At 35.8% G+C, this 27,225-nt stretch overlaps 1 protein-coding gene across 3 annotated transcripts in view; it reads right to left on the reverse strand.

Moving 5' to 3' along the window:
• The window catches only part of acap3a (ArfGAP with coiled-coil, ankyrin repeat and PH domains 3a), a 167,613-nt gene that overhangs the window by 93,776 nt on the left and 46,612 nt on the right, over nt 1–27,225 (reverse strand). For all 3 annotated transcript variants that reach the window (XM_087307597.1, XM_087307596.1, XM_087307595.1), the window contains exon 2: nt 1,756–1,813. In XM_087307597.1, coding sequence (XP_087163723.1) covers nt 1,756–1,813 — 58 coding nt within the window. The remainder of the gene's footprint in view (nt 1–1,755; nt 1,814–27,225) is intronic.

Below are 27,225 nucleotides of genomic sequence, written 5' to 3' on the forward strand. Positions count from 1 at the left end.
TTCTAAATTGGTACTGAACTAAACAAATGGCAAAATGTTAATATAATAAAGTAAAATGATCAGAAAACAAAAGCAAATTAACAGACTTTGGTTAAATATAAAGTACTATAACATAAAAAAACATAAAATTTAAATAAATAAAATTAGGAACAAAAAATCTGGTCTACTGTATTAGATATTTCTAAATTGGTAGTGAACTAAATAAAAGTTAAAATATTAACATAAAATGATCAGAAAACAAAAGCAAAATAAAATAAAATAAATATAAAACAGTCACAAAACAAATGAAAGTTTAAATGAACAATTAAATACAAAATATATTGCATATAAACTAACATTTAAAATATGAATAAAAATAATCATAATAAAATATTAAATACAATATAAAATGTAAATAAAAGATTATTAAATTAAAAAACAAAAATCTTCTGTATTAGATATTCAAAATTGGTACTCAACTTAAAATATGAATATAAAACAAATAAACTGATCAGAAAAGCAAATTTCAAAAGCAAATGATTTATATTACTACTATATAATACTATTTCAACACACAATATAAAAAACAACATTAAATTAAAAAACAAATTAATAACAAAAATCTGGTCTACTGTATTAGATCATCTAAATTGGTGCTAAACTAAATACATTTTAAAATATTAATATAAAAAATGATCAAAAAACAAGCAAAACACTAAATAAAAAAAAAATAAAAATAAAATAAAATAAAATAAAATGATAAAATATTAAATACATTATAATATAGAGTGAATAAAATGACTAGACAACAAAAGCAAAATAAAAAAAATTAATTAAATATAAAAAGGTCACAAAACAAATGAAAAATTAAATAAACAATTAAATACAATAAATTAAATATATAAACAATTTTTTATATAAATGAATTCATACAAACAAATAAAATAACAAAAAAATATATAAATCCATTAATTAAACAAATAACAAATTTAATAATAACAAAAATTAATAACAACAAAAACAATTAAATACAATATATAATACATTTAAACAAGCATTTATGAAATTAAAAAAATGAAATAAAATAAATAAATAAATTTATTAAATAAATAAAAATTAAGAATAAAAACATGGTTTACTCTATTAGAACTTCTAAATAGGTGGTAAGAAAATTATGGTTAAATTATTAATATGAAATAAATAAAATGATCGGAAACCAAAATAAATATAAATAAAAAAATAATCTAATTAAGTATAAAATGCTATTTTAAAGCATATAATTACGTTTAAAAAAATCTAAATAAAAGTTTCCATCTAATAAACACTCCCCTAAGTCTACAGTACTGGAAGAATTATCCTACACTTCAGTGTTAGATTGTCCAACCAATCCAACCAAAGATGGCTCCAACCATCTTTACAGCATTTAAACAGGATTACCATCACTGTACGTTAATCCACAATACTCTAATCTCCGCGACATAAACCACAAACATTTCTCCATCATCCGCACATGCTCCTGCTGCTCTCTAATGACAAACCAGCCATCTTTCTGCTTTCCCTGCTGGATTTACACACACATTTGCACATCCCGTGATCCCTAAAGCCTATGTTTGACCGCTTGACCTTGTTGGAGAGTCATCAGATGTCAGTGTTTGGCTACAGAACTCCTCGAGGGTATTATTAGATGGGATTTCCAAGAAAATGAATAAGCTGTGATTGTCAAATGCACTCTGTTGGGGTTACGAGGTCAATATGTCGGGTTTTAAAGCGTCTGACCTTGTCAAGCTTGGCTTCAATCTCCACCACCTCCGTCTCCACCTCGTCGATATTTGCCCTGGAAAACAGAAAGAGATGAAGATGTGGATTATTTTGGTTGAACGACGGAAGCATCTTGATGAGTAAACACCGGAACAGATTAACAAAAAGACGTCGTTGTTGGATCTGCTTTTCATTTCTGTGATTTAATATCATATTGAAAATGTGTTCAGTGTAAGACTGCACAGTATATCGAAAAGTATCGTTATCGCGATAATAAAAATAATAAATAAAAAAAATAATACAAAATAAAAAAAATAATAAAAATATACATTTTTTTTATAATGCACTTTTATTAGACCCGAAGCACTAACAGGCATACAAGACAAAAAAAGCAGAACAATAAAAACAGTAAAAAAAGACCACAATAAAACAATAAAATATGAACCATTCAATATAACTGGATGATAAAATTAACAAAAATAATTAATCAAAAAAGTTAACCAGTTAAACTCCAGTGCAATTTTTGGGATTTCCGCCCGGATTTTGCCTACATAAATTTAAAAGCTTCCCAAATCCACATGCAGAGGTGTAAATGCGATATCATTTTAAAGAAAAAAATCTGATCTACTGTATTAAATATTTTGAATTGGTACTGAACTAAATAAATATTAAAATATCAATATTTAATGATCAGAAAACAAAAGCAAAAATAAAAAGTTCAAATTAAATACAAAAAAGTCACAAAACAACTGAAAAATTAAATGGACAATTAAATACAAAATATAGTACATATAAACTAAGATTTAAAATAAAAAATTATTAAAAACAAAAATCTGGTCTACTGTATTAGATATTCAAAACTGGTACTAAACTAAACAAATGTCAAAATGTTAATCTAAAAAAGTAAAATGATCAGAAAACAAAAGCAAATTAACATACTTTGATTAAATTTAAAGTACTATAACATAAAAAACATACAATTTTAATTAATACTTCAGTGCTATTTTGGGGATTTCCACCTGGATTTTGCCTACCCAAATTTAAAAGCTTCCCAAATCCACATCCAGAGGTGTAAATGCAATATCTATAATAAACACCTAAAAAAAAAAGAGGCGTTTTTTGTATATATTTTTTTATAAACTCAAATCTGAAAGAGTACCTTTTAGGTTCTGTGTGGTCTAGCGTGCTGTAATTAATTTAGGTGGTTCCTGCACATGTCTGTAATCATAGGAAAAAAAGAAAAATGTCTCCACCATAATCTATGCAAAAGTTATTGTACACAGGGAGCGATCATTGTTTTCATCTTTCACTATTCTTTTGTTTGATCAAACATAATTCACTGTGTTTGGACCACATCAGACATATAAAAGGATTACTTATGCACATAACCTCAAAACAGAGGAGAATGGCCCTGAAGAGCACAGCAAAAGGTAAGAGATGACAGCTGTCTGTGCTATCTGGGGCTGCTTATTGATCATAAATGTATTGTTTTCATTTCTGCGCCATGGAAACACCGCGATTCATTCGGCAACTGTTTGATATGTGAATATAATTCAGTAAAAAGAATGCAAGAACTGTATGAGCACCGGGAAGAGCTTTCATTTGAGCTATAACTTTGTACATGTGTCATATGTAAAAATATGAAAATGAACCAATGTTCAATACCCAGCTCGGGTGTCCAAAATACTGTGTATTTAAGTGTAAATAACTTTTGTACAGTAGAATAAAAACCAAAGTGATGCATACGTGCATAAAATATAAATTCTACACTTTCAAACAAAACCACTTACGGGGGTCTGGTGCAGTGCTGGCCCTTTAAATCTTAAAGCGAAAGTCGATGACTTCTTGAACCCGGTACCGGATGTTAAGAAGTTTCTTTAAACATTACAGAGAAACAGTATTCCTGATGCTGATGGGTAGGCCATTCCATAACTTTACGCACTGTACGAAAAAGCACGACCACCCATAGTCTTCAGTTTACAGCGTGGCTGACACAACAAAATTGCAGATGAAGAACGAAGACTGCAGGTGGGAGTGGCCAGAGTTAGGGCGTCCGCGATCACGGTATATGCAATATCTACAGTTGAAGTCAAAATTATTAGCCCTCTTGTCATTTTTTTCGTTTTCAAATATTTTGCAAATGATGTTTACCAGAGCAAGGAATTTTTCATAGTATTTCTGATAATGTTTTTTCTTCTGGAGAAAGTCTTGTGTGGTTTATTATATTCCCCGTGTTCATGTGGGTTTCCTCAGGGTGCTCCGGTTTCCCCCACAGCCCAAACACATGCGGTACAGGTGAACTGAATAAACTAAATTAGCCGTAGTGTATGAGCGTGAACGTGAAAGTGTATGGGCGTTTCCAAGTACTGGGTTGCAGCTGGATAGACATCTGCTGGAAAATAGGGGTGTAACGGATCACGGTTGAGACATGACTCACAACCCACAGTTCAGAACACATGTGACCTGCGAATTAATACCTTTTTCGTAAACTAATCCTAAATTTATAACGAAACGATCACAGAGAGATCGCCTCTGGCGTCAGTCAAATCACCAGTATAAAAGCATTCAGGCTTTCCTGTAAAATATAATGATGATGGAAGAAGGTGTGGTACAGTAGGTTATTCTGGACATGTATGAGTATGTCTCCAACATTTATAAGATTTTCTAGAAATCTTTATGAATGTCTTCAATAGATCTACAGAGAGGCATTAATGCGTTCTGAAGTAAAGTGAAATGGCCATAAACTCCAGCAAGATGAAGTCACTGTATGCAGAACCACAGATATTTGTCTAAAAATAAAGTATAATTTTGGAAACGGTGTTCATCCTAACTGGAAGCTACATCATGTTTGCTGGCCTCACGCATCAGTCAGTCAGCATATAACCTTAAGGGTTAAACAAATAACGCACAACTCTACTATGACAACAGAAAAGTTTGCTCTGTTATAATTCACTTACATTTTAATAAGTTTTGGTGCGATTATAACCCGCTATAAAAAAAAAAAACAGCAACAACTGTAGGTTTTGAATGAGAAGCTGTACTGTAGCTTTGGCGGGAGGAATTTTGGTGTGCGCCCCGTCACGGAAGAATGAATGTAGCGGAAACCATGCAAGCAATTATTTTATAAAATAAAAGTTTTATATATTTTTTTAATCAATTTTTATTTTCACCACATTTGATACTTTGTTTTAAACTTAACAAAACCAAAATATATTATACTTAAAAAAAATAAAACTGCCTGGCTAACACAAATATTATCCAGATTATGGGATTATAAGGGACCTTGAAAAGGCCAACATTTACTCGTGAATGTTCATGAAGTGTTAAAGGCTTAAGTCATTTTATTAACCCACTTTATCTGTCTTTACCCACCTCGCATGGAACATATTCAATATTAATATATGTGAGAGATCAGGACATCTCGTGCTTCTTGTCATCCTGTGTGTGAAAGGCTTTTCCTCTGAACTCTAAAGGCCTGGTTTAAAGCCTCAGGCTTGACGTTGGGCCACATCACAGAAATCAGAAATATTTTGGCCTGTCATCCAGTCTGCTAATCGCTCTGTCTCTCGCTGTGCTCCGTGTGTGTGTGTGTGTGTGTGTGTGTGTGTGTGCGTTTGAGGGAGGCTGCAGTGCTGATGATGCACGTGCTCTTCATTTAGAGCAGAAACAATTGTGCCTCGAGTACTACGGACACACACACACACACACACAAATGCGCACACACACTTGAGTTAATATACCCGACCCCTCATCATCAACATCATTATTATTAATAATAATAATAGTAATAATAATTTTAAAAATATTTTCTTATTTTTATAATTCTAATTTGATTTCTACATATTTTATTTTACATATTTAATTAGTTGTTAATTGAGTTTCATTTTTATATCTTATTATTTCTATCAATTTATTTGTGTTTTTGGGGTGATACAAATGCATTCACTGTAAAAATAATAATAATAATAATAATAAATACAACAAAATAAAAAACATAGTTTACACACAAACTGAAACCATCTTAAATGTTACACAAGTGCCAAAAAACTAAGGAAGTTGATAATAATAATAATTATAATAATAATAATAAAAATAATGATAATAATAATAATAATAATAATAAACATTATATTTTCTTATTTTTAGAATTATAATTTGAACTCTACATATTTTATTTGACATATTTATCTTGATTTTAACTGTTCCATTTTTATATTTTATTATTTATATCTATTTATTTTATTTGTCATTGTTTTTGGGTGACACAAGTTGATCCACTTTGAAGAAAAATAAACAAATTCAACCCAAAAAATATGAAGTGCCAAACAACCAAGGAAACAGACAAATAATTATAAATAGAGCATAATAATAATAATAATAATAATAATTATTATTATTATTATTATTATTATTATTATTACTACTATTATTATTATTAATATTGTTGCTGTTTTTTTGGGTGTTTTTTATAAATGAATCCACTGTAAAAAATAAAAATAAAAAATACAACAAAATAAAAAATATAGCATCCGCACAGAATGAAACTCTGCATACGCACAGAATGAAATCTCAAACGTTACACAAGTGGCAAACATGTCCAGAACTAAAATGAAATGAAAAGCACTGACTGTGGTTTTGGTCTGGCAGGAAATAAAAAGCTGCAACACCCCTTAACTCACATTAAAAGAGGGACTTTTTGAGATGCCAGTGAGCAACTGTCTAGTAGAAACCACCCAGAATAATCCAAACGCCATATTGCAATGCTAAAAACCCTGAAAACACCTCAGCAATTCCACAGAAACACACCCAGAACTCCTGGAAATGTCACCACAACTCCTCTAAAACTGTTTAAAACATAATCTAATCACAAACCAAAAATGTTTAAAGGTGTATCATTTAATCATTAAAGTTTTCACGTCTGTTGACCAAAAAGAAGATACTTTGAAGAATGTTGAAACTGACAGCCATTGATTTTCATTGTCAATGGCTGCTGGTTTCCAACATTGTTCTAAATATCTTCTTTTGTTTTCAGCAGAAAAAATAAACTCATACAGGTTTGGAACCACTTGAGGGTCCTTTGATTTTAATTTTTGGGGGGTGAACTATTCCTTTAATATGTTGTTTGCTCATTGAACTCACTCAAACCGCTCTTATTGGATTTTTATATAACCTGCTCCGGCCTGTTTTTATCCCTACAAAAACATTCGCTCATTCTGGGAATCCTGCCCTGACAACAAACTCAGGTCCAGCTTATATAAAGCCTCACGTCTTGATGAAGTTTATCTGGACCGAGACACTATATAGGCTTCCTTCATCTCTGTTTTAATGCACATTTTAAAGTGTCACATGAGAACAAATTGATAAAAGGTCTTTTTTTGTTCATCTTTTGGACACAACATAACTTTGATGAAGCTTTGTGTCCTTGCATGGACAGCAATGCAACTGAAATACTATCAAATGTAATGCAATAATCTATAGCCCCTTTCAACAGTAGCCCCTATTACACAGACCTTTCCAGTAAATTATTTTCCGGAAAGGTCTGTATATACGAAAATACCAATAAATTCGTTCTGGCTTTTTTCCCCGGAAAGAGAAGTTGTAACAATACCGGTATTCTGGGGATATATCAATATGATTCCCCAACACGATGCGGGATTATCCAATATCATTCATATCAATATGGTTTGAGGCCAGACATGCGCATTCTGCACGAAACAGACCACTCCAAGGTGGCATGCGAGCTCGTAATGTGTGTATTTATATAGCAAATTTATTGTGTATGGCCATACACCCAAAGCGCTTCAAGATCATGAATGGGGGGGGGGGTCTCTCCACACCACCACCAGTGTGCAGCATCCACTTGGATGATGCAATGGCAGCCACAGGACAACGACGCCAGTGCGCTCACCACACACCAGCTATTGGTGGAGTGGAGAGACAGTGATAGAGCCACTTTGGTGGATGAGGATGATTGGGAGGCCATGATCTTAAGGGCTGATTGAGGGACTTTGGCCAGGTTTGCCCTACTCTTTACGAGAAGTACCATGGGATTTTTAATGACCACAGAGAGTCAGGACCTCGGTTTAACGTCTCATCTGACAGACGGTGTCCACTGACAGTGTAGTGTCCCCTTTACTTTTACTGGGGCATTAGGACTCACACAGACCACAGGTTGAGCGCCCCCTGCTGGCCTCACTAACAACACTTCCAACAGCAACTTACAGTAGCTTTCCCATGTGGTTTCCCATCCAGGTACTGACCAGGCTCAGCCCTGCTTAGCTTCAGTGAGTTACTGGTCTTGGGCTGCAGGGTGATATGACTGTGGCTATGTGCGCATGTGCAAATGAATGATTCACTCCATGAGTCATATAAAAAGATTTGTTCAAAATGAATGACAGTTCGTTCATTCGTTCAATAGTAAAAATGGCAATTTTTTGAAGTGCGATTTTGAAGTAAAATAACAAATCACAGCTTTTGCTAAATGAAGATTGTGATTTAATTTTGATTTATCTTGCGGCCCTAATTACTTTTTCCACAAATGGTGTCTCCTTTTCCTTGGTTAAAGGGATAGTTCAGCCAAAAAAATCCTGTTATGCTGTGTTCACACCAGACACTGAACCCGCGGATAAATCGCAGCATGTACATTTGAGGTTACTCGATTTATTCGCGCGTCAAAACAGACGCGGATTTGCATAATGGGCAGGGCTTCTGTCTGCCCTGTGACATGGATAACAAGGATTTTATGAAGAAAATAACAGTGTTTATGGCTTTATGAAAACTGAAAAACAGCATTGATACGTTTAGGGTCGTGTCTGAGTCCACTACATCCTTTCAGAGGTGCATCCAGCACTATGAGCTCATAAACTCCTCCAGAAACTGAACCTGGATGACGGAGGCTTTCAGCGGTGCTTCTGACTGAGCCAAGCCCAGTTTGATGAACTGTTGTCGGTGAAGGCTGGAGGATTTCCCCCAGAACACCGACAACAGGCGATGCGTCACAATCATGCCCCCACAAGAGCAAGCTCCTGATTGGTTAACGCAGTGCGAATGTCCGCTGAAGTTCAGATTTTCGAACTCGAGTGATTCGCGCGAAACACGCGTCAAACGCGCAAAACGCTCAATTCGCACCGCGCTGCACCATTCGCGCGTATCGTGCCATTCGCACCGCACCATTCACGCAGTTTGCATCATTCGCGCCGCGCCATTCGCGCATATTGCACCACAGGATGTCTATTCGCACGTTTGCATTGACTTAACATGTAAATCACTCGCGCTTTACGTGCGTTCCACGTCTGGTGTGAACGCAGCATTAATCTACTCATCCACAGGTCATCCAAGATGGTGATTTTTTTCTTCAGTAGCACATTATAGAAAATGTGTATGAGAATCTGTGGTCCTTAGTGAAGCAAAACAATCAATTAAACATTATTCACAATATTATTAGCTTTATTATTAGCTATTATTGTCATCAAAAGCAACAAGACTACAATCTTGTTGCAAGCAACAAGACTACAATCAGACTACACTCTCACATGCGCCAATATCTGTTTGATCATACCGTGGATTGTAGCTAATAATATTGTAAATCATGTTCAATTTCTTACACAGACCAATTTCAATTTGGCTTCACAAGACCTCAGTGTGTCATCAGGAACCACAGCTATTGTTTTGGACTTATATGTGTTTATTTTGAATGTAAAACACCAATCATCATTCAGTGTCAATATATAAATCGAAAAGGACCACAGATTCAGCTCAAAATCTTGTTTGATTAACTCTACTGAAGATTTAAAGTCACCTACATCTTGGACGACCTGTGGGTGATTAAATGAACAGGACATTTTCATTTTTTGAGTGAACTATCCCTTTGATAGGTTATGAAAAAACCAAACCACTTGATGGAAATGCACCTAATTTGCATCTATTAATTGATTGACTTTGTTCTTTGTTTGCGAGAATGTTGAAACGGATGGAAAGCTGATGGTCCAGCATCTCTGCATCTGTCTGAGCGGCTGCTGTGTTTGGCGGGCGGGTGGAGGACAGCAGCTGCTCTCCCTCTCCTCCTCCACAATGCCAGCTCAGTGCACATGGCACTCCCAGGATGGATGCACACGCTGCCCGCGGGCCGGTTACCATGGCAACCGCTTCGGGGGCCAGTCCCACAATTGCAAAACCCTGCCCATGTCTGACTTTCACTTGATCTTGCCAATGAAAAGGCGGACTTCACTGTCTAATATTCGACAATCCTGCTCATATTAGCAATTTTAAAAGAGTCTGGAAAACGAAACACACTATTAAATTCCTTTTAAAATTTAAAGTTACAATGTTTATTTTGCTAGCACACTTTGTTATTCTTAAGGTGAACAAATGGAAGTTAATCCAATAAACGAAAGAGTTTTGGTAGTCTTCAATCAAAGTCTGACCTCTTGCTTACGCATTTGAAGTGACGGTTCTTCTTTGATAATGACAGTTTGACGACTTCAGCTACAATATTCTTAACCACGCCCCTCTTTTTTATTCTTGAATGAATTATGCAAATACAGTGAGGAAATTAATATACAAGAAGGAAAATACAAATTATATTAACTGCATTGTTACAAAGAGAAAAATAAGAAAACAAACAAACAAAGACAGCGGTAAGTAAATTACAATTGCATAGAAACATGTGAAAATAAATAAATTAATTAAGAGCATTACAGGAAAGCTATCTAAATCTAATAACAGACAACACTTCTTTATGTAATAACAAAAATCTGACACAGTTTTTGTTGTTACACATACGGAAAGACTCAGTCAAACTTAATCGGAAATGGTTGAAATGTCGAATTGAAGCCTAGCATTTTTATTTCTATAAACCACTGGCCTCTTACTGTTAGTTTTGCTACAAGAGAACGATGTGCAAAAAGAAAGCCCCACCCCCTACTCAATATTCTGTTTCAGTCTGAAGTATCAACTATACTGAAATAAAAGTCTCAGCAACTTCTGGTTAATGCTGACTTTAAAGGCGAGGCCAGACAGCTATTTGGGCTTGATTGTGTTTGTAGTGCACTGTTTAAAAAATATTAAAAAATTTTACATATATTCTAAACCACATTTTCTATTCTCCTACAAACAATCTGTTGACTCACTGGTTCTATAAAGCCCCTCCCTTACAAATATTAAATTGGCTTAGATTGGTCAGTTGGCCCAGATTTCTGATTTGCTGACCACCTAGTGCACGTTAAAGGAAACATCAAATTCAGAGGCGGGATTTATGTAGATTTCAGAGCTTATGATGTCACAAACAATATAGTCCCTATCAGATATTTGCAAGATGTTCTCGCTGCAGTCTGTGTCAAATAGGGTTGGAAGATGTCGGCCAATTTGGCATCTTATGATGTCTAATGTGAAACATCGCGATCGATGATGGCATCGTCATCGCAGGCGGCGGTGAATCTATTATTTATGAATGATTAATTAATTCATAACGAATTAATTATTTGTTGCCTACTGTTTTAACTACCAGACCCGCATGGTCTTTGTTTTAACCACAATCAAATCATAAATAAAGATAAGTTACACACAAATTAATACCTGTCAATCACTTTTTCCATGGGACTCTGGCATGAATAGGCAGAGTGATCTGTGCTGTTACAATGGCGTCAACAAACTTGGTTGGTAAAAAGGGTGGACAATTAACAGGAACCACCGAACAGTATCTTAAAATTACTAAGTACAAGCATGAAAGCGAAAGATTAAAGCAGTGTACTGACGCTGTGACAGCTTACCTGATAGATTTAAAAGAACAAAAAGTCATTAGATCAAGCTACGGTCTTGATATTTTTGGTGTAAAAAAAAAAAGTTTCTTGGCATCTATGAAGAAAAATTCTTAGGACATTAAAAGTATTCTTCACAATAAATACAATGGTTCTTTCAGAAACCATGCACTTTCAATTCAATTCAATTAATCTTTAATTGTATAGCGCTTTTACAGTGTACATTGTGTCAAAGCAGCTTCATAGAAGATTATAGTGAATTGAAACAGTGTCAGTCCAGTTTTCAGAGTTTAAGTTCAGTTCAGTTTAGATTAGCTCTGTTCAGTTCAGTGTGTTTTAATATTCACTGCTGATAGTCTAAACACTGATGGTAATCCATCGATGCGCAGCACTACAAGCCCGAACTATGCAAGCTAGTGAACTAGAAGATTCTGAGACTTTTAATTCAGTATGTAGATGTACTTCCGGCAGAAACTAAATATTGAGGAGAGGGCGGGGCTTTTGCGCATCATTCCCTCATAGCAGACTAACAGTAAGAGGGGCGTGGCTAAGAATATTGTGGTTGAAGCCGTCAAACTGACATCAGAGAAGATCCACCACTTCAAATGCGGAAGCAAATGGTCAGACTTTGACTAAAGATTATCAAAACAGTTTTGTTTTAGTAGTAGATTAATTGTTCACTTAAAAAAACTATGTGTGCTAGCAAAATAAACAAGGACTATAAAAACCTATAAATGAATGAATCATTTATGACATCACTACAAACTGTCCAGTTGCAATCTCATTTTTAAGAGTGAAGTAGCCACAAACAAAACAGCCTAATATAATTTATGTATCTTTGTCGAATTTGTAAATTCATCAGCCACCTCTTACAGGTCACACAGGATCAAAATAGCTGTCGTCAATGTATAATTAAGCTTACAGTATATATGTAGAGCATGGGTGACAAACTCAATTCCTGGAGGGCCGCAGCTCTGCACAGTTTTGCTCCATCACAGCTGATCTAACTGATCAAGCTGTTCGGGATTCTTTTAAATAACTTAATTCTTTGGATCAGCTGTGTTTCATTAGGATTGGAGCAAAACTCCAGGAATCCAGTTTGAGACTGACGATGTAGAGCAGGGGTCTCAAACTCGCGGCCCGCGGGCCATTTGCGGCCCTCAGTGCAATATTTTGTGGCCCGCGCCGACCGCTGTACACTGACAGAATCAGCGGAGCGGGGAGAGAGAGCGCTTCCAGCTCCGCTGATTCTATCCGTACACAGCGGTCACTGGCATTCCCCGCCCGCCGTGTAAACAAAGGAGCGGGGATGCCGGTGACGTCACCACGCACCCCGCCCCTTTGTTAGACGCTGTGACGGGCGGGAAGAACCAAGGTAAGCTGTTCCCGCCCCTGCCTGCCACTCAGCTACATCCTGCATTATATATATTATAGGTAGATACAGACTGGTACAGACTGATGTGACTGGAGTGGGGTGGGGGTGTTTTATTTATACATATATACGCCTTTTTTTTAGGTGAGGGAATGGAAGTTTTGAGTGAGTTCCCCCACTTTTTTCCCTAGGACTAGGTCTTTTTGGGTGCACATATTTGTGTGAGAAGTTATTCTCCACCTTGAACTTCAATAAGTCAAAGTACAGGTCTAGACTTCATAATGATCATCTTCAAGCCATACTGAGGGTCTCAACTGCTTCCGCTCTAAAGCCAAATGTGGTTCAGATTTGTGAGAAGAAGCGCTGTCAAGTCTCTGGCAGTAAGGAGTAGGCAAAAGATGCCATGTTCAGAAGAACTGTTTATAATCTTCACTCAATGTTCTATTAACGTTCAGGACACTTCATGTTCAGAAGAAATAATTAAAACTGTTAATAATGGCATTTGAGGACTTTTTTTTGTGAAATCCCTTATGCGGCCCAGCCTCACCCAGACTTTGCCTCCTGCGGCCCCCAGGTAAATTGAGTTTGAGACCCCTGATGTAGAGTATATAGTAACGTTCGCCAGTGAAGAGAGTTCAGTCTAACACATGATGAGATGCTGAACCAGCAGGATATGTTTGCTTCTGGCTCGGTGACTCATTGACATCACATCCTCCAGCAGGGCCGGGCTCCGTTTACACCCACAAAACCCTCCAGACATCCAGAGACAAGCAGAACAGAGCTTGTTTATAACGAGACTCAATCCAGAACAATGCCCAGACAAAGACAACATCTGCCTTTTAAAAGACAAGTACTACCCAGCAATCAAGCCATTGAACAATATGTTACGAATTTTATGAAACGTCTATATTTGCCAGCCATACCGACGGCGGGTGTGCGCTTGTGCATGAGGGAAGCACATTATTGACCTTGACGTATTTGCCAGAAGGGACCGGCTGAGAGGGACACAAGGGACAATGAAAGAAACACCACATATGCCGCTATCGAGTGTCCTTCTGCTAATTAAAAGAGGAACGTCTGTGAACAGGGTGGATTTTGAAACGTTTATAAGTAGAGCACTGATCTTATTCTGCTTGCCATTTTTATTAGATAAAAGCTTTTAATTTGAAGTTTCAAGCCCGAAGGTGGGATTTTGTTCAGTGCAAAAGATAATTCAACCGAAAGTGATTTGATCAGCGCAAAATAAATTTACCGTGGGTTTAATTTGCCTTGGCATGCATTGTAAATGTGTGTCATAATTACTGTACATTAGGCTACACCAATTAATAGTTTTGAGTGTGCTTTCTAGTGATATTTTCACTGTTATACAGCAACACTGATATTCACTGCACATACTGAGATGCCTTAGAAAAAACGATTCGCTAACAGGGTCTCCATCCAAATGAGGTCATGATGATGATGATGGTTGAAATGACATCACTGGGCTGAGTATTGATTGATTGATTGCTCTGAGTGCTCTAGTGGAGCTTTTGAAACCATGTTTAAATGAGTCATTCAAAGAGAAGTCTGTATGTACCTTGTATTCTTATGTCTTGGGGAACAAATGTCCCCACAAGTATAGCAATCAAGTAAAGCAAATTGTGATCATTTGTTTGGTCCCCCACGGCTCATGAATCAGAAAAATTAAGTATTTTAAAATTGTAATTTAGTACTAGAGTTTAGTTTGTTCATACATTTACATCAGTAATGCTAAGTAAATGTGGTATTTAGGTTTAGTACTATGGGTATAGAATATACAGTCTGTAGATTATAAAATAGACTGTACAGTATAAAAATGAGGGCTGCAGATTATATTGTTTCAGCATTGATATCGCAATGCGAGCCAGGAGCTACAGAACATATGATTTGTGTGAGCCACTGCTAAGATTAACCATAATGAAGTAAAGGTTTATAATCTGCATGTTTTTAAGGCCTGTTAATGAGCATTTTATTTCAATTGTAGAGCATTTGGACATGTAAAAGTATGATATTTGAATGTGCATTTAATTATTTATATAGAATTAATGAGATTTATGCAAAAACTAAATAATTGTGTCTTGCTTCTCGTTCAAATCTCTACATTTCAAAACAAAAACAAGGTCATTTTACTGACCTCATCAGCAGATCATTTGGCTTGTTAAAGGAAAAACTCACTTTATTATGTCTTAATTCTTTTAAAAATGAAAACAAAAGAACATTTTTATTTGATCGAAGAATATTTAGATATTTAAACAAAAAATGAGACAAAGAAAAGCATGTTTTGCTTTGTGATTATTCAGTTTTTGTTCCTGAATAATGTTAAACTCCTCAAAAAACTGTCAAATAGAGCTATTTAAACGATCTTGTGAAACTGTATTCATGTCACAATATATATCACAGAAAAATAAAATATTGCAGTATTAGATTTTTCTAATATCGTGCAGTCCTAATAAAAATCATCACATCTATGGGAAGTCCCCATAAAGATAGCAATAAATGTGTGTGTTTGTGTGTGTGTGTGTGTGTGTGTGTGTGTGTGTGTGTGTGTGTGTGTGTGTGTGTGTGTGTGTGTGTGTGTGCGCATGTGTGCGTGTGTGTTTGAGTGTGTGTGTCTATTCTTAGACTGTACGCCTCTTAGTGCCCCGTCTGGACCTTTTATATTCAGTAAAAGCCCTAATTCTCCTGCAGCCTACGGCTTTATGTCCAAAAACACTAATTCAAAACAACAGCATAGCCAAAGTGCAAAATATTTTGATTATAATTCAGGTTAATTTGTCATTAATGTTGCAATATTAACCCAAATGCATTTTGAATAAGCATTACAATATTATAAAGTGCATTTATTACAATGATTATTGTACTGTTACTTAAAACTGTAATGCAAAAAATGGCACAGGAGAAAAGAAACTGATGGTCTTGTTTGAGCAGTATGGCGAAAACACATGTTTAATTACATTTTTAATACGTTACTGTTCACAAATTCACCAACTTGATGGCTAATGGTCAAAAAGAGCACAAATGGCTTACAGACTATAGAGAAAGACATTAATAAAACAACAATAACAGAAAAAGTAATATAACATTATTCATTCATTTATTCATTTTCCATTAGTTTAGTCCCTTGTTTATTAGAATAAATAAACAAGGGACTAAACAGCCAACCATTCTTGCATACTGTATGTTTTCCACAGTGAATGCCCTTCCAGCTGCAACCCAGTACTGGGAAACACCCATTCACTCTTTCATTCTCACACACACACTTATACTCTACAGCCAATTTAGTTTATTCAATTCACCTCTAGCGCTTGTCTTTGGACTGTGGGAAAAAACCGGAGCACCCAGAGAAACCCCCCCCCCCAAGCCGGGGAGAACATGCAAACTCAAAATTAATTGAGTAAATACTTTACTGATCACTTTAAAGATTTTGAAAAACAAATTTGCCAACTTGATGGCTAATGATCAAAAAAGGCTAAAATGGCTTACAGACTATACAGAAAAACATTAATAAAACAACAATAATAGAAAAAATAATATAACATTAATTATAAAAATTGTAGAAAATGCATCACAATTAATTTTAACAACAATTGAATTCATCAAATATTAGAAAAATCCTTTAAAATCCTGAAAATATTTGGTTGTGGAGTTGTAATGTGATGGGACGCTGGACAACGGAGTGCGGATCAAAACGCAGGTTTATTAAACAGAATGGGCAGGCAGGTAACAGCCAACACAGGGACAAACGGGAATATGCAGATAATCCAGAGTCGTAAAACAAATAATAGGTGTGTGTTCAGAAGGCAGGCAGCAGACAGGAATAAACAGTAAAACAAACAAAACAAAGCGAGGCTCAAAACCGGTAAGACAAGGCAAGGGAAATGCGTTGTAATGTTCACAAAACAGTTAAACAAGACTCAGCACTGATGTGTGTGTGTGTGTGTGTGTGTGTGTGTGTGTATGCTGTTTTTAAAGTCCATGTAAACAGTCATTGACAATTCTCCGGTTGTGAATGTGTGCAATCAGTGAAATGTGAAACAGGTGCGTGTGAGTGGTGCATGACTGGATCTGCAGTCCATTTAAATTTGGATTTGTTCTATGGCAAATCTGCGTGTTTAAGCGTGTTGGTTGATTGTGACATGGAGTGCAATAAAATAATGTTTTTTTAAAACTAATCAATTAATTGAACATCAGAATCAGTTTTGAATATTTTTGCTTGCCCACATTCGAACGTCATGATTTTGCCAAGATGCAATCCTGGATTAATATCCATGTTGGTCCTGGAACATCATTTTTGTTAAAAAATGCAATCCATACCTATTCCCTGCCCCAAACCCAAACATAACTGTACATTATTCCCAAAATCAGAAACCAATAATGGTTATATAATAACAATCATGTAGAAGTGATGGTAAATGTATCCCTTAATTCTGATTGGCTGATTGGAATGTTATTTCAAAATCAACACAGATGCTAATACAGGAACATTTCCTCCTTGGTGAGTTTAGCTGTACTTGATCACTTATTTAAAACGTATCATATCTTACAATGATGCATAAATTGATGAAAATAATAGCATGGCAATGATGATAATTGTATTAAATAAAAAAAAATGCATAATAACTCCTCTTATGATCATAAATGCATCCTCCACAGATAGCTACGTTTATTTTTGTGCTAATGATAGTACATTACCCCCCTAAACATCTATCAGCGATGCTACTCCTCTGCCCTAAAGCTGCAGTACTTGCAGCGTCTGTGTTTGTTTTGTTTTTCACGTCTGGTTTTAGTCTCTTGTGAGAGTGGGACTTCTCCATAAAGCCACAGACGGATTTAACCCAAGCGAGCGTTATGGGTGTGTGTGGCGTGAGGAGGACGAGCCGAAAACAGACGGGGCAGAGAGAGACGTCAGCTCTCAGATATCTCTGGGCAGAAGTGTGTTGATTTTGGAAAAGGTCAGTGTGCAGTCAAGCATCAAAAAATGTGTCATGAGCAAAAGAGAGGAAAGGAGAGCAGTCCACCCGGACCCTTCCTCATACAAACTATGGGTGGCCAATTTTTGGAATTATGGCATATTAATAATTAAAGGAACACGCCACTTTTTTTTCTTTTTTTTTGCAAATAGGCTCATTTTACAACTTCCCTAGAGCTAAACAGCACCAGATTTAAATCCTTCCAGGTCTGGCGAAAGGAATTTTAGCTCAACTTAGCATAATAAATTGAATCAGATTTGACCGATAGCATCTCGCTCCAAAATATTAAAAAAAGAGTCCTCTGTAGTAGTCTGTAATCTTCTGTAGTTGAATCATGCACTAAGACTGTATATAGGTGTACTAAAATTTTGTCTGATACAACCTTTCAGGGAGCTTGTTCACTAAGAGCAATAGTAAAGCAACCTAATTTGACATGCATAAGCGAGCAAAGTAATTTAACTTTTTTTTTTTGGTGCACAAAATTGTTTTTGGAGCTTCATATGATTAAAGTTGAACCACTGAAGTCACACAGAATATTCTGACATTGTTTTTGGTTCCTATTCTTGTGATCATTGCTGTCTTAGGAGGATGAGAGAGCTCCAGGATTTCATTTAAAATATCTTCATTTGTGTTCTGAAGATGAATGTAGGTCTCATGGTTATTGAAATGACAAGAGGGTGAGAAATAAACAACAGTATTTTCATTTTTGGGTGAACTAACCCTTTAAGTGCTATTCTTGCCATTGAGTTTTTTGTTGAATATTCTTATAACTGCTAGTCTTAGTTTGCATTCTCAGTATTTATCATGGAATCACTCCATTTATGGCCAAAGGTATGTAAAAGAGATTTACTAAAAGGCTATATTACAGCAATCTAATCTGATGTGTAAAGCATAAGTGAACAAAATAATGTAAAGTTTTTTTGTTTTTTTTGGTGCACAAAATTGTTCTTGGAGCTACGTATGATTACAGTTGAACCAATGAAGTCATCTGTAATATTTTCACAATGTTTTTGGTTCCTTTTCTTACTACCATTGCTGTCTATGGAGGATGAGAGAGCTCCAGGATTTCATCTAAAATGTCTTCATTTGTGTTCTGAAGTTGAACGAAGGTTTCATGGTGATTGAAACGACAAAAGGGTAAAACATAAACAACAGTATATGTCAGTTTTCATTTTTGGGTGAACTTATCCTTTAAATGCTATTCTTGCCATGCATTTTTTTTTATTTAGTTATACCTGCTAGTTTTAGTTTGCATTCTCAGTTATTATCATTGTATCACTCCATTTACATCCAAAAATATTTAAAAGAGATTCACTAATGACAATAGTAAAGCAACCTAATCTGACGTGTAATGCATAAGCGAACAAAGTAATTGTTTTTCTTTTAGTTTCTTGTGATCATTGCTGTCTATGGATGAGAGAGCTCCAGGATTTCATCTAAAATATCTTCATTTGTGTTCTGAAGTTGAACGAAGGTCTTGTGGTGATTGTAACAACATAAGGGTGAGTAATTACTAATAAAATTTTTATTTTTGGGTGAACTAACCATTTAAGTGCTATTCATTATTATTTTAAATAAACTAGCAGTTATAGCTATTCGTTTGCATTCTCAGTATTTAACTTAGAATCACTCCAGTTAGAGCCAAAGATATGTAAAAGAGATTTACTAAGGGCAATGGTACAGCAATCTAATCTGATGTGTAAGGCATAAGTGAACAAAGTAATTTACAGATTTTTTGGTGCACAAAAATGTTCTTGGAGCTTCATATGATTAAAGTTGAACCACTGAAGTCAAACTGAATATTTTGACAATTGTTGTGATCATTGCTGTCTATGGAAGATGAGAGAGCTCCAGGATTTCATCTAAAATATCTATGAACAAAGCTCTCATGGTGATTGGAACGAGAAGAGGGTGAGTAACTAATAATAGTATTTCTATTTTTGGGTGAACTAACCCATAACTGCTATTCTTGCCATTTTTAAAAAAAATATATAGTTATAATTGCTAGTTTTAGTTTGTATTATCAGCATTTATCATGGAATCACTCCATTTACAGCCATTAAAGAGACTTCTGAAATATGAAGGTTTTTATTTTTGGACTTATTATTGCAAATTGAATATTTGAATATTCATCATTCATGCACACCCTAGTCTAGTTAAATTAAAACTAATTAAAAGAAAATGTAATTGTCAACAAAATAGTCACAAAAATATAAATATTTTACCAATTTTATTGGTCATAAATAGACTTTTCTTTATTTTTTTACAGAAAACAATAACAACAAAATAATTAGCCCTCCTGTGACAATTTAATTATTTAAAATAAAATTACAGCACTTTTTTACAGTATTTCCTAAATTATTATGCCTTCCTTTATTTTTTATTTCCCTTTCCTTTGTTTAAATTGCACTTTAAGCTAAATACTAATATCTTGCAAAATAACTAGTAAAAATATGGCATCATAATATGGCATCATATATGGCATCTTTGCCATGTCATCATGGCAAAGACAAAATAAATCAATTATAATGATTACAAATAATAATAAATTAGTGCTATTGTTGCTATTAATTTTTTTTTGTTGTTGAATATAGCTATAACTGCTAGTTTTACTTTGCATTCTCAGTATTTATCATGGAATCATGGAATCAGCACCCAAAGCGATTTGGCAAAATCCGAAGGTTTTTTATTTTTAGACTAATTATTGCAAGTTGAATATTAGAATCTTCATCATTCATGCACGCCCTAGTCCAGACACTGCTGAGCCACCACGGCCAGATCTGCAGTGAGTTATCAGTGTTTAGAGCTGTTCTGGCAGGGTGAAAGTGAACCCAGCTGGCTTGTGCGTGCAAACAATTCCCTAATCGCTGCTCTGTGAGGAACATGTGTGAGAAAAGCATGGCGGTCCTCGGCTTAGTCGGATGTTTTCTAGACAAAAATATGAGGCGATGTCACCAAAAAACCACCCCAGACGTGCAGAGGTGTTAATGTGCTCAATACAAAGAGGTGAGAGAAGTGCAGTGTGGGAGTTTTCACTATTGTGGATGTCCGGCAAGACACACTTCACACCAGGGTTCAACAATCTGACAGCTCAGGGCGGAGGGAGATCCGTTGACACACAACACTCCTGACACAAACCCAAACATCATTCATTAAATCATTCAACACACCCTGTAAGAGAAACTGCTTGCAAATATAAGACGCTAGAATAATTTTTACTGTATAACACAGGATATTTTTACTGAATCAGACCTGAAAAGCTAAGATGCTTACTCTCCAGCTTTCCTTTGGTATCCCTTTCTTGACTATATCCAAGGTCTGCCTATTAAACATAGTGCAGGCACCCTGTAACTTTTGTCATTTTCTTAGGTTTTTTTTTTTTTTTTTACAATTTTTTCCCCATCTGTATCCAGTTATTCTCTGATGTACTTCTGTATCTAATGGACTTCATTTATTTTTGTATTTATACATTTACTTTTCTTGTTTTGTTTATTGAGTTAATGAACAAGGGGTTAGGGCATGGGATTAACAATATACAATATATTACGGTTTACCTCTCTCAATAATTAATTTGTTTTGTCATACAAAATAAAATATAATAGAAATTAAAATATAAGAGTAGCTTTTGTGAAAAAATGAATGAATGAATGAATGAATGAATGAATGAATGAATGAACCAACGAACGAACGAACGAACGAACAGTATGAATAAATGAATGAATGAACAGAATAAATGAATGAACAGAATGAATAAACGGGATAAATGAATGAATGAACAGAATAAGCGAAATGAATTAACAGAATGAATGAATGAATGATTGAACAAAATAAATGAATGAATGAATAAACAGAATAAATGAATGAAATGAATGAACAGAATGAATATACGGAAAGGCGGAGGCGATAAGGCAATGCAGTGCCGCAGTAGGTAGTGCTGTCGCCTCACAGCAAGAAGGTCGCTGGTTCGAACCTCGGCTCAGTTGGCATTTCTGTGAGGAGTTTGCATGTTCTCCCTGTGTTCGCGTGGGTTTCCTTCGGGTGCTCCGGTTTCCCCCAAAGTCCAAAGACATGCTGCAGGTAAATTGGGTAGGCTAAATTGTCCGTAGTGTATGAGTGTATGAGGTTGACAGGCTCAGATGACAGGCCGGCCGGAATGTGTAAAAAAGTCATTATCATATGGAAAAGTCTAAATGGAGGACTTGTTCCAAAAGAGCCGACTCCGCAACCATACGGGACTAAGGCCAAAGAAGAAGAAGAATGAATGAATAAATGAATGAATGAATAAATGAATGAATGAATGAATGAATGAATGGAATAAACAAATAAGTGTATGAATGAATGAACAGAATTAATGCATGAACAAAATGAATGAATGAATAAATGAATAAATTAATAAATGAATGAATAAATGGAATGATCGAAATTGATAAACAAAATGAACGAAATGAACAGAATGAAAGAATGAATGAATGAATGAATAAACAGAATGAATGAACATAATGAATGAACGGAATGATAGAATGAATGAATGAATAAATGTATGAATAAATGAATGAATGAATGGAATTAATGATAAATGAACGAACAAATGATCTGAATGAATGAATGGAATAAATGAATGAATGAATAAATGAAGGAATTAAAAGACATGCGCAGTAGTTGAATTAAATAAATTAAATTGGCTGTAGTGTTTCTCATTAATAGGTTACGGCTATTAAGGGCATCTGCTGCCTAAGACATATGCCGAAATAAGGGGCAGTTCATTCCACTGTGGTGACCCCTGATAAACAAGGGACTAAGCCGAAGGAAAATGAATGAACTATTCTTAATTAAAAGAAAATGTAATTGTCAACAAAATAGTGACAAATAAAAATAGACTTTGCTTTCAATTTATTACAGACTTGAAAAACTCCTGAGAAATGTAAATTATTTAAAAAAAAATTCCACATAATTTTTTCACAGTATTTCCTATTATATTTTCCTGTTTTTATTTGAATGTCCTTTTCCTTTCCATTAAATTACACCTAAAGCTAAATACTAATAACTTGCCAAATAACTAGTAAAAAGATGTACTGGTATCATGGCAAAGACAAAAGAAATCAGTTTTTACAAATGTAAAGACATTTTCTCTTCATTAAACAGCACTTGGGAAATATTAAAAAAATAATTCTAATTTCACAAGAGGGCTAATGTTGTCTTCAACTGTATATGTTTTTACATACATATTATATTATTATTTATATATATTTTTTTATTTATATATTTTTATATATATATTTTTTTTTTATACATATTTTTTATATATTTTTATGCATGTAAAAATAAGATTTAACATACACCTTATTTATATATTATAACACACATTGTGAAATGAGTGGAGGGGTTGACAGGTTTTATGTAATCATAGAAAAGAGCAAGTGTTTTTTTCTTCAAAGAGAAGTCTAATAAAAAATAACATGATTTCGCTTTACATGTCAGCTGAAGTCGACAGGGACAAACAAAGATCCGAAAACCCCACACAGCTCGCGCTCACAGTATGTTATATCTTTACAGCCGCTGAAGGAATGCTCAACCACCCACATGTCAAAACTCGGGGTCACTTCCTTTCGCACAGACCACACTGGGACTGGAAACACAGAGAGGTGGTCTATGTGTGCATGTTTTTTTAAAGTGTTAGCTCAAATGCTCAACTGACACATTCGTTCATCTAAAACTTCATTATATCCTGATTTTGTCTTGATATGATCAGAGGAAATGAGAAAGGACACAAAAGAGTGAATCCCTACAGCAGGAGCTTGGGGTCACTTCCTTCCTGATGCATCTGCATTCACAGATAAAGCACTCACAAAAATGAGATGGAGTTTTCAACAACAACAAAAAAGCTGCATTGAAATTTGCATCTTAAGTTTATTTTTCACATTTCTTATGAAAAAAAAAATTACAAATAAATTAAGCCAGAATTGCTAGAGACATTTCCTATTGAGAAAAAAAACGTACACTCTAAACTGCAAGGGGAATCAAAAATTATTTTAAGTTTCAAGAGTTCACACTTAGCTGATGATTCGTAAAAAAGCATGTATGTCCCGGAGAGAGCCCAGAGCTTATAAGATCCTCGAGCCCAGGGCTCTCTTGTTTGTAGGGCGAGAAGGGAGTTTGAGCTCAGGTAGGTCTCGAGAACTCCCCTACTTGTTGATGGTTGAAGATAATTAGGGATGGCTGATTAAGGGGTGGACCACACTTAACGCGCATTTACGTTTCAAAAACGCAAGGTGCACTGCACTGCCTTTTTTTTTTTGTTGACGAGAAAAAAAAGAAGCGCTGTGTTCTTTTTTTTATGTCGCTAGGCAACGACCAAATCAGCTGGGTACTGTGCGAGAGTGTTGCTGTTGATTAGTATAATTTTAACATTTAATAATATTGCGATATTCAACATTTGTGAAGTCAGACAGCTCCGGATAACTCAAAACTACAACCGCAAGTCTGTCCTCCATCTTCAAGAGTCTCCGTAGTCGTCTTGACAACACAAACATTGCTGTCACCTCAATAGAAACCCTCCTCTGCTTTCATTTGCTTGAAGAGTGAAAAAGACGAGAGTAACGTAAGGTGCTTTTTCCGCTTAGAGTTGACTTTTTTCAACTGAGAGCACGCAGCACACAAGGGCAAAAGCATGAAGCGCAGCAGGCGGCTAAAATACGAGGTGCGCAGGGCGCCTTAGCAGCGAGCAAAACGCTTGCAGCCGTCACTATATCATTCAAAAAAGGCACCTCTCAATGCAAAAAGTGTGTTCAGTGTGATCGGCCAATAAGAGCTCATCAATGTTGCCAATTTGGTTTAGTCAGTTCATCCATATCCTCTTTTTCTCAGTCTTTTGACTGTGGGAGGAAACTCGAGAACATGGGGGGAACCCACGCGAGCATGGGGAGAACACGAAAACTCCACACAGAAACGCTGACTGGTCTGTTAGAGACTTGGACTAGTGATGTTCTTGCTGTGAGGCAACAGTGCTAACCACTGGGCCACCGTGCCGCCCTGTCCAGGAAAGGGGGAGGTGTAGGGGTGGAAGGAGGGATTCTATAGGACGAAGATAACTGAGGTAAGAAACTCTGGTTATTTATAGTGAGTTAGGAATCGTCCGATTGGTGAATCATGCGTTGCTAGTGCGGGACCAGCTGTGGTCAATCATAAGCACATGCTCCTCTTGAAATTAGTTTATAAATAAACTTCACTTATATTTTATATTTCACAGAGAAAAAAATATATAAATTAAGCTATAATTACAAGATAAATTTGCATTTAAGAAAAAATAAAGCCACACTACAAAGTTTGGAAAAAAAGAACAAAAAACAAAAAGTAAAAAATGAATGTGATGTAAACCCAGAATTGGCGACTTAGTAGCGCAGTAGGTAGTGCTGTCACCTCACAGCAAGAAGGTCGCTGGTTCGAGCCTCGGCTCAGTTGGCATTTCTGTGAGGAGTTTGCATGTTCTTCCTGCGTTGCCGTGGGTTTCCTCCGGGTGCTCCGGTTTCCCCCACAGTCCAAAGACATGCGGTACAGGTGAATTGGGTAGGCTAAATTGTCCATAGTGTGTGTGTGTGTGTGTGGATGTTTTGCTAGATATGGGTTGCGGCTGAAAGGGCATCCGCTGCGTAAAAACGTGCTGGATAAGTTGGTGGTTCATTCCGCTGTGGTGACTCCGGATTAATAAATGGACTAAGCCGACAAGAAAATTAATGAATGAATGAATAAACCCAGAATTAAAAGATGCAAACTTGTAATTGCAAGAATTAAATCAGAATTGTTATTATTTTTTTTTTTTTACATTTTTGTGGCTTTTAGTTCGCCGGTCAAACCACATATCCAAATTTGTATCAAAAAATGGCAATTTTAGGCAATCGTTTGTTAATTTTGCATTTCCACAACCAGCGCAGAGCCCCGGGGATTGGAGAGAGGCTGGATTGAGTTTCCCCCAGATCCAGAATTCTTTATTTTGCATCTCACAGCAACATTGTTATTCTTTAGATCAGAGGTGGCCAACCCTGTTCCTGGAGAACCACCTTCCTGCAGATTTCAGTTGCTACCCATATCAAACACACCTGCCTGTAATTATCACGTGGTGTTCAGGTCCTAATTAATTGGTTCAGGTGTGTTTGATATGGGTAGCAACTGAAATCTGCAGGAAGGTGGCTCTCCAGGAACAGAGTTGGCCACCCCTGCTTTAGATGAACAAATAATCCATGCAAGTTCATCCACTGAAAAAAGAAAACCGTTTGTTTTGGTAATCTTCAATCAAAGTCTGACCATTTGCTTTGCGTTTGGAGAGGTGGATCTTCTCTGATGATGTCAGTTTGACGACTTCAGCCACAATATTCTTAGCCACGCCCCACTTACCATTAGTTTGCTACAAGGCAATGAGGCACAAAATGAAAGCCCCGCCCACTACTCAATATTCCATTTCAGTTGGAAGTACATCAACATACTGAAATAAAAGCCTCAGCAACTTCCTACTCACACAGACTTTAAACCGAGACTGAAATAAACACTTCTCACCCCAATATGTCTGCATAAAATAACCCACTGCTCTATTTCGGTGAAGTTTATTCCATGCCACTGTCTTGCATGGTTCGAGACTTATAGAGCTGCGCATCCATGGATTTGCTCTTCAGTGTTTGGACTCTCAGCAGTGAACAATAAACCACACTGAACTAAAACTGAGCTTAAACTCTGAAAACTGAAATGACACTGTTTCAATTCACTGTAATCTATGTTAAGCTGCTTTGACACAATCTACATAGTATAAGCGCTATTCAAATAAAGATGAGTTGAACTGAATCTATTTCAGCTATTTCCCTGTCAACACAGTTTGAAGCAATAGATGCTATGCAAGCAATGCACTGAAACAGCCAATAAGAACAGGCCACCGCTAGGCTTTGAAGCAGCCAAAAGTCGTACACCAGCATGACCCTGTGACTCCAGCCTGATCTCTGACCTCTGGATGGAGAGCAACTGGTCTGACCATCCCTCATTCTGACTGGAGAACAAACAGAGAAGATGCTTAAATAACACTTCAGCAGAGACTTTGAACAGAAAGGGAACGCGTCACATGCACTCAGAAAACGATTTTTGCTGCTTGTTCAGACTACTTTATTGACTTATCGAGCTGAAACAACACAATTCTTAAATTTGTTTGGAAGAACTTAACTGTTTTAAGTTCAATCCACTTAAATTTGTTTAAACAATTATGCTAATGTAATCGATTTGTGTAGGGACAACATGAAGGAATTGTGTGGAACCCAGCATTTTTTCAGTGTGGATTTACTCGATACAAATCAAATAAGTGTTTAAGTGCTTGAAAAGAAAATACTGTATACATTTT

This window comes from Danio rerio, chromosome 23, assembly GCF_052040795.2.
Source record: "Danio rerio strain M-AB ecotype USA chromosome 23, GRCz13ab, whole genome shotgun sequence".
Classification (NCBI taxonomy): domain Eukaryota; kingdom Metazoa; phylum Chordata; class Actinopteri; order Cypriniformes; family Danionidae; genus Danio; species Danio rerio.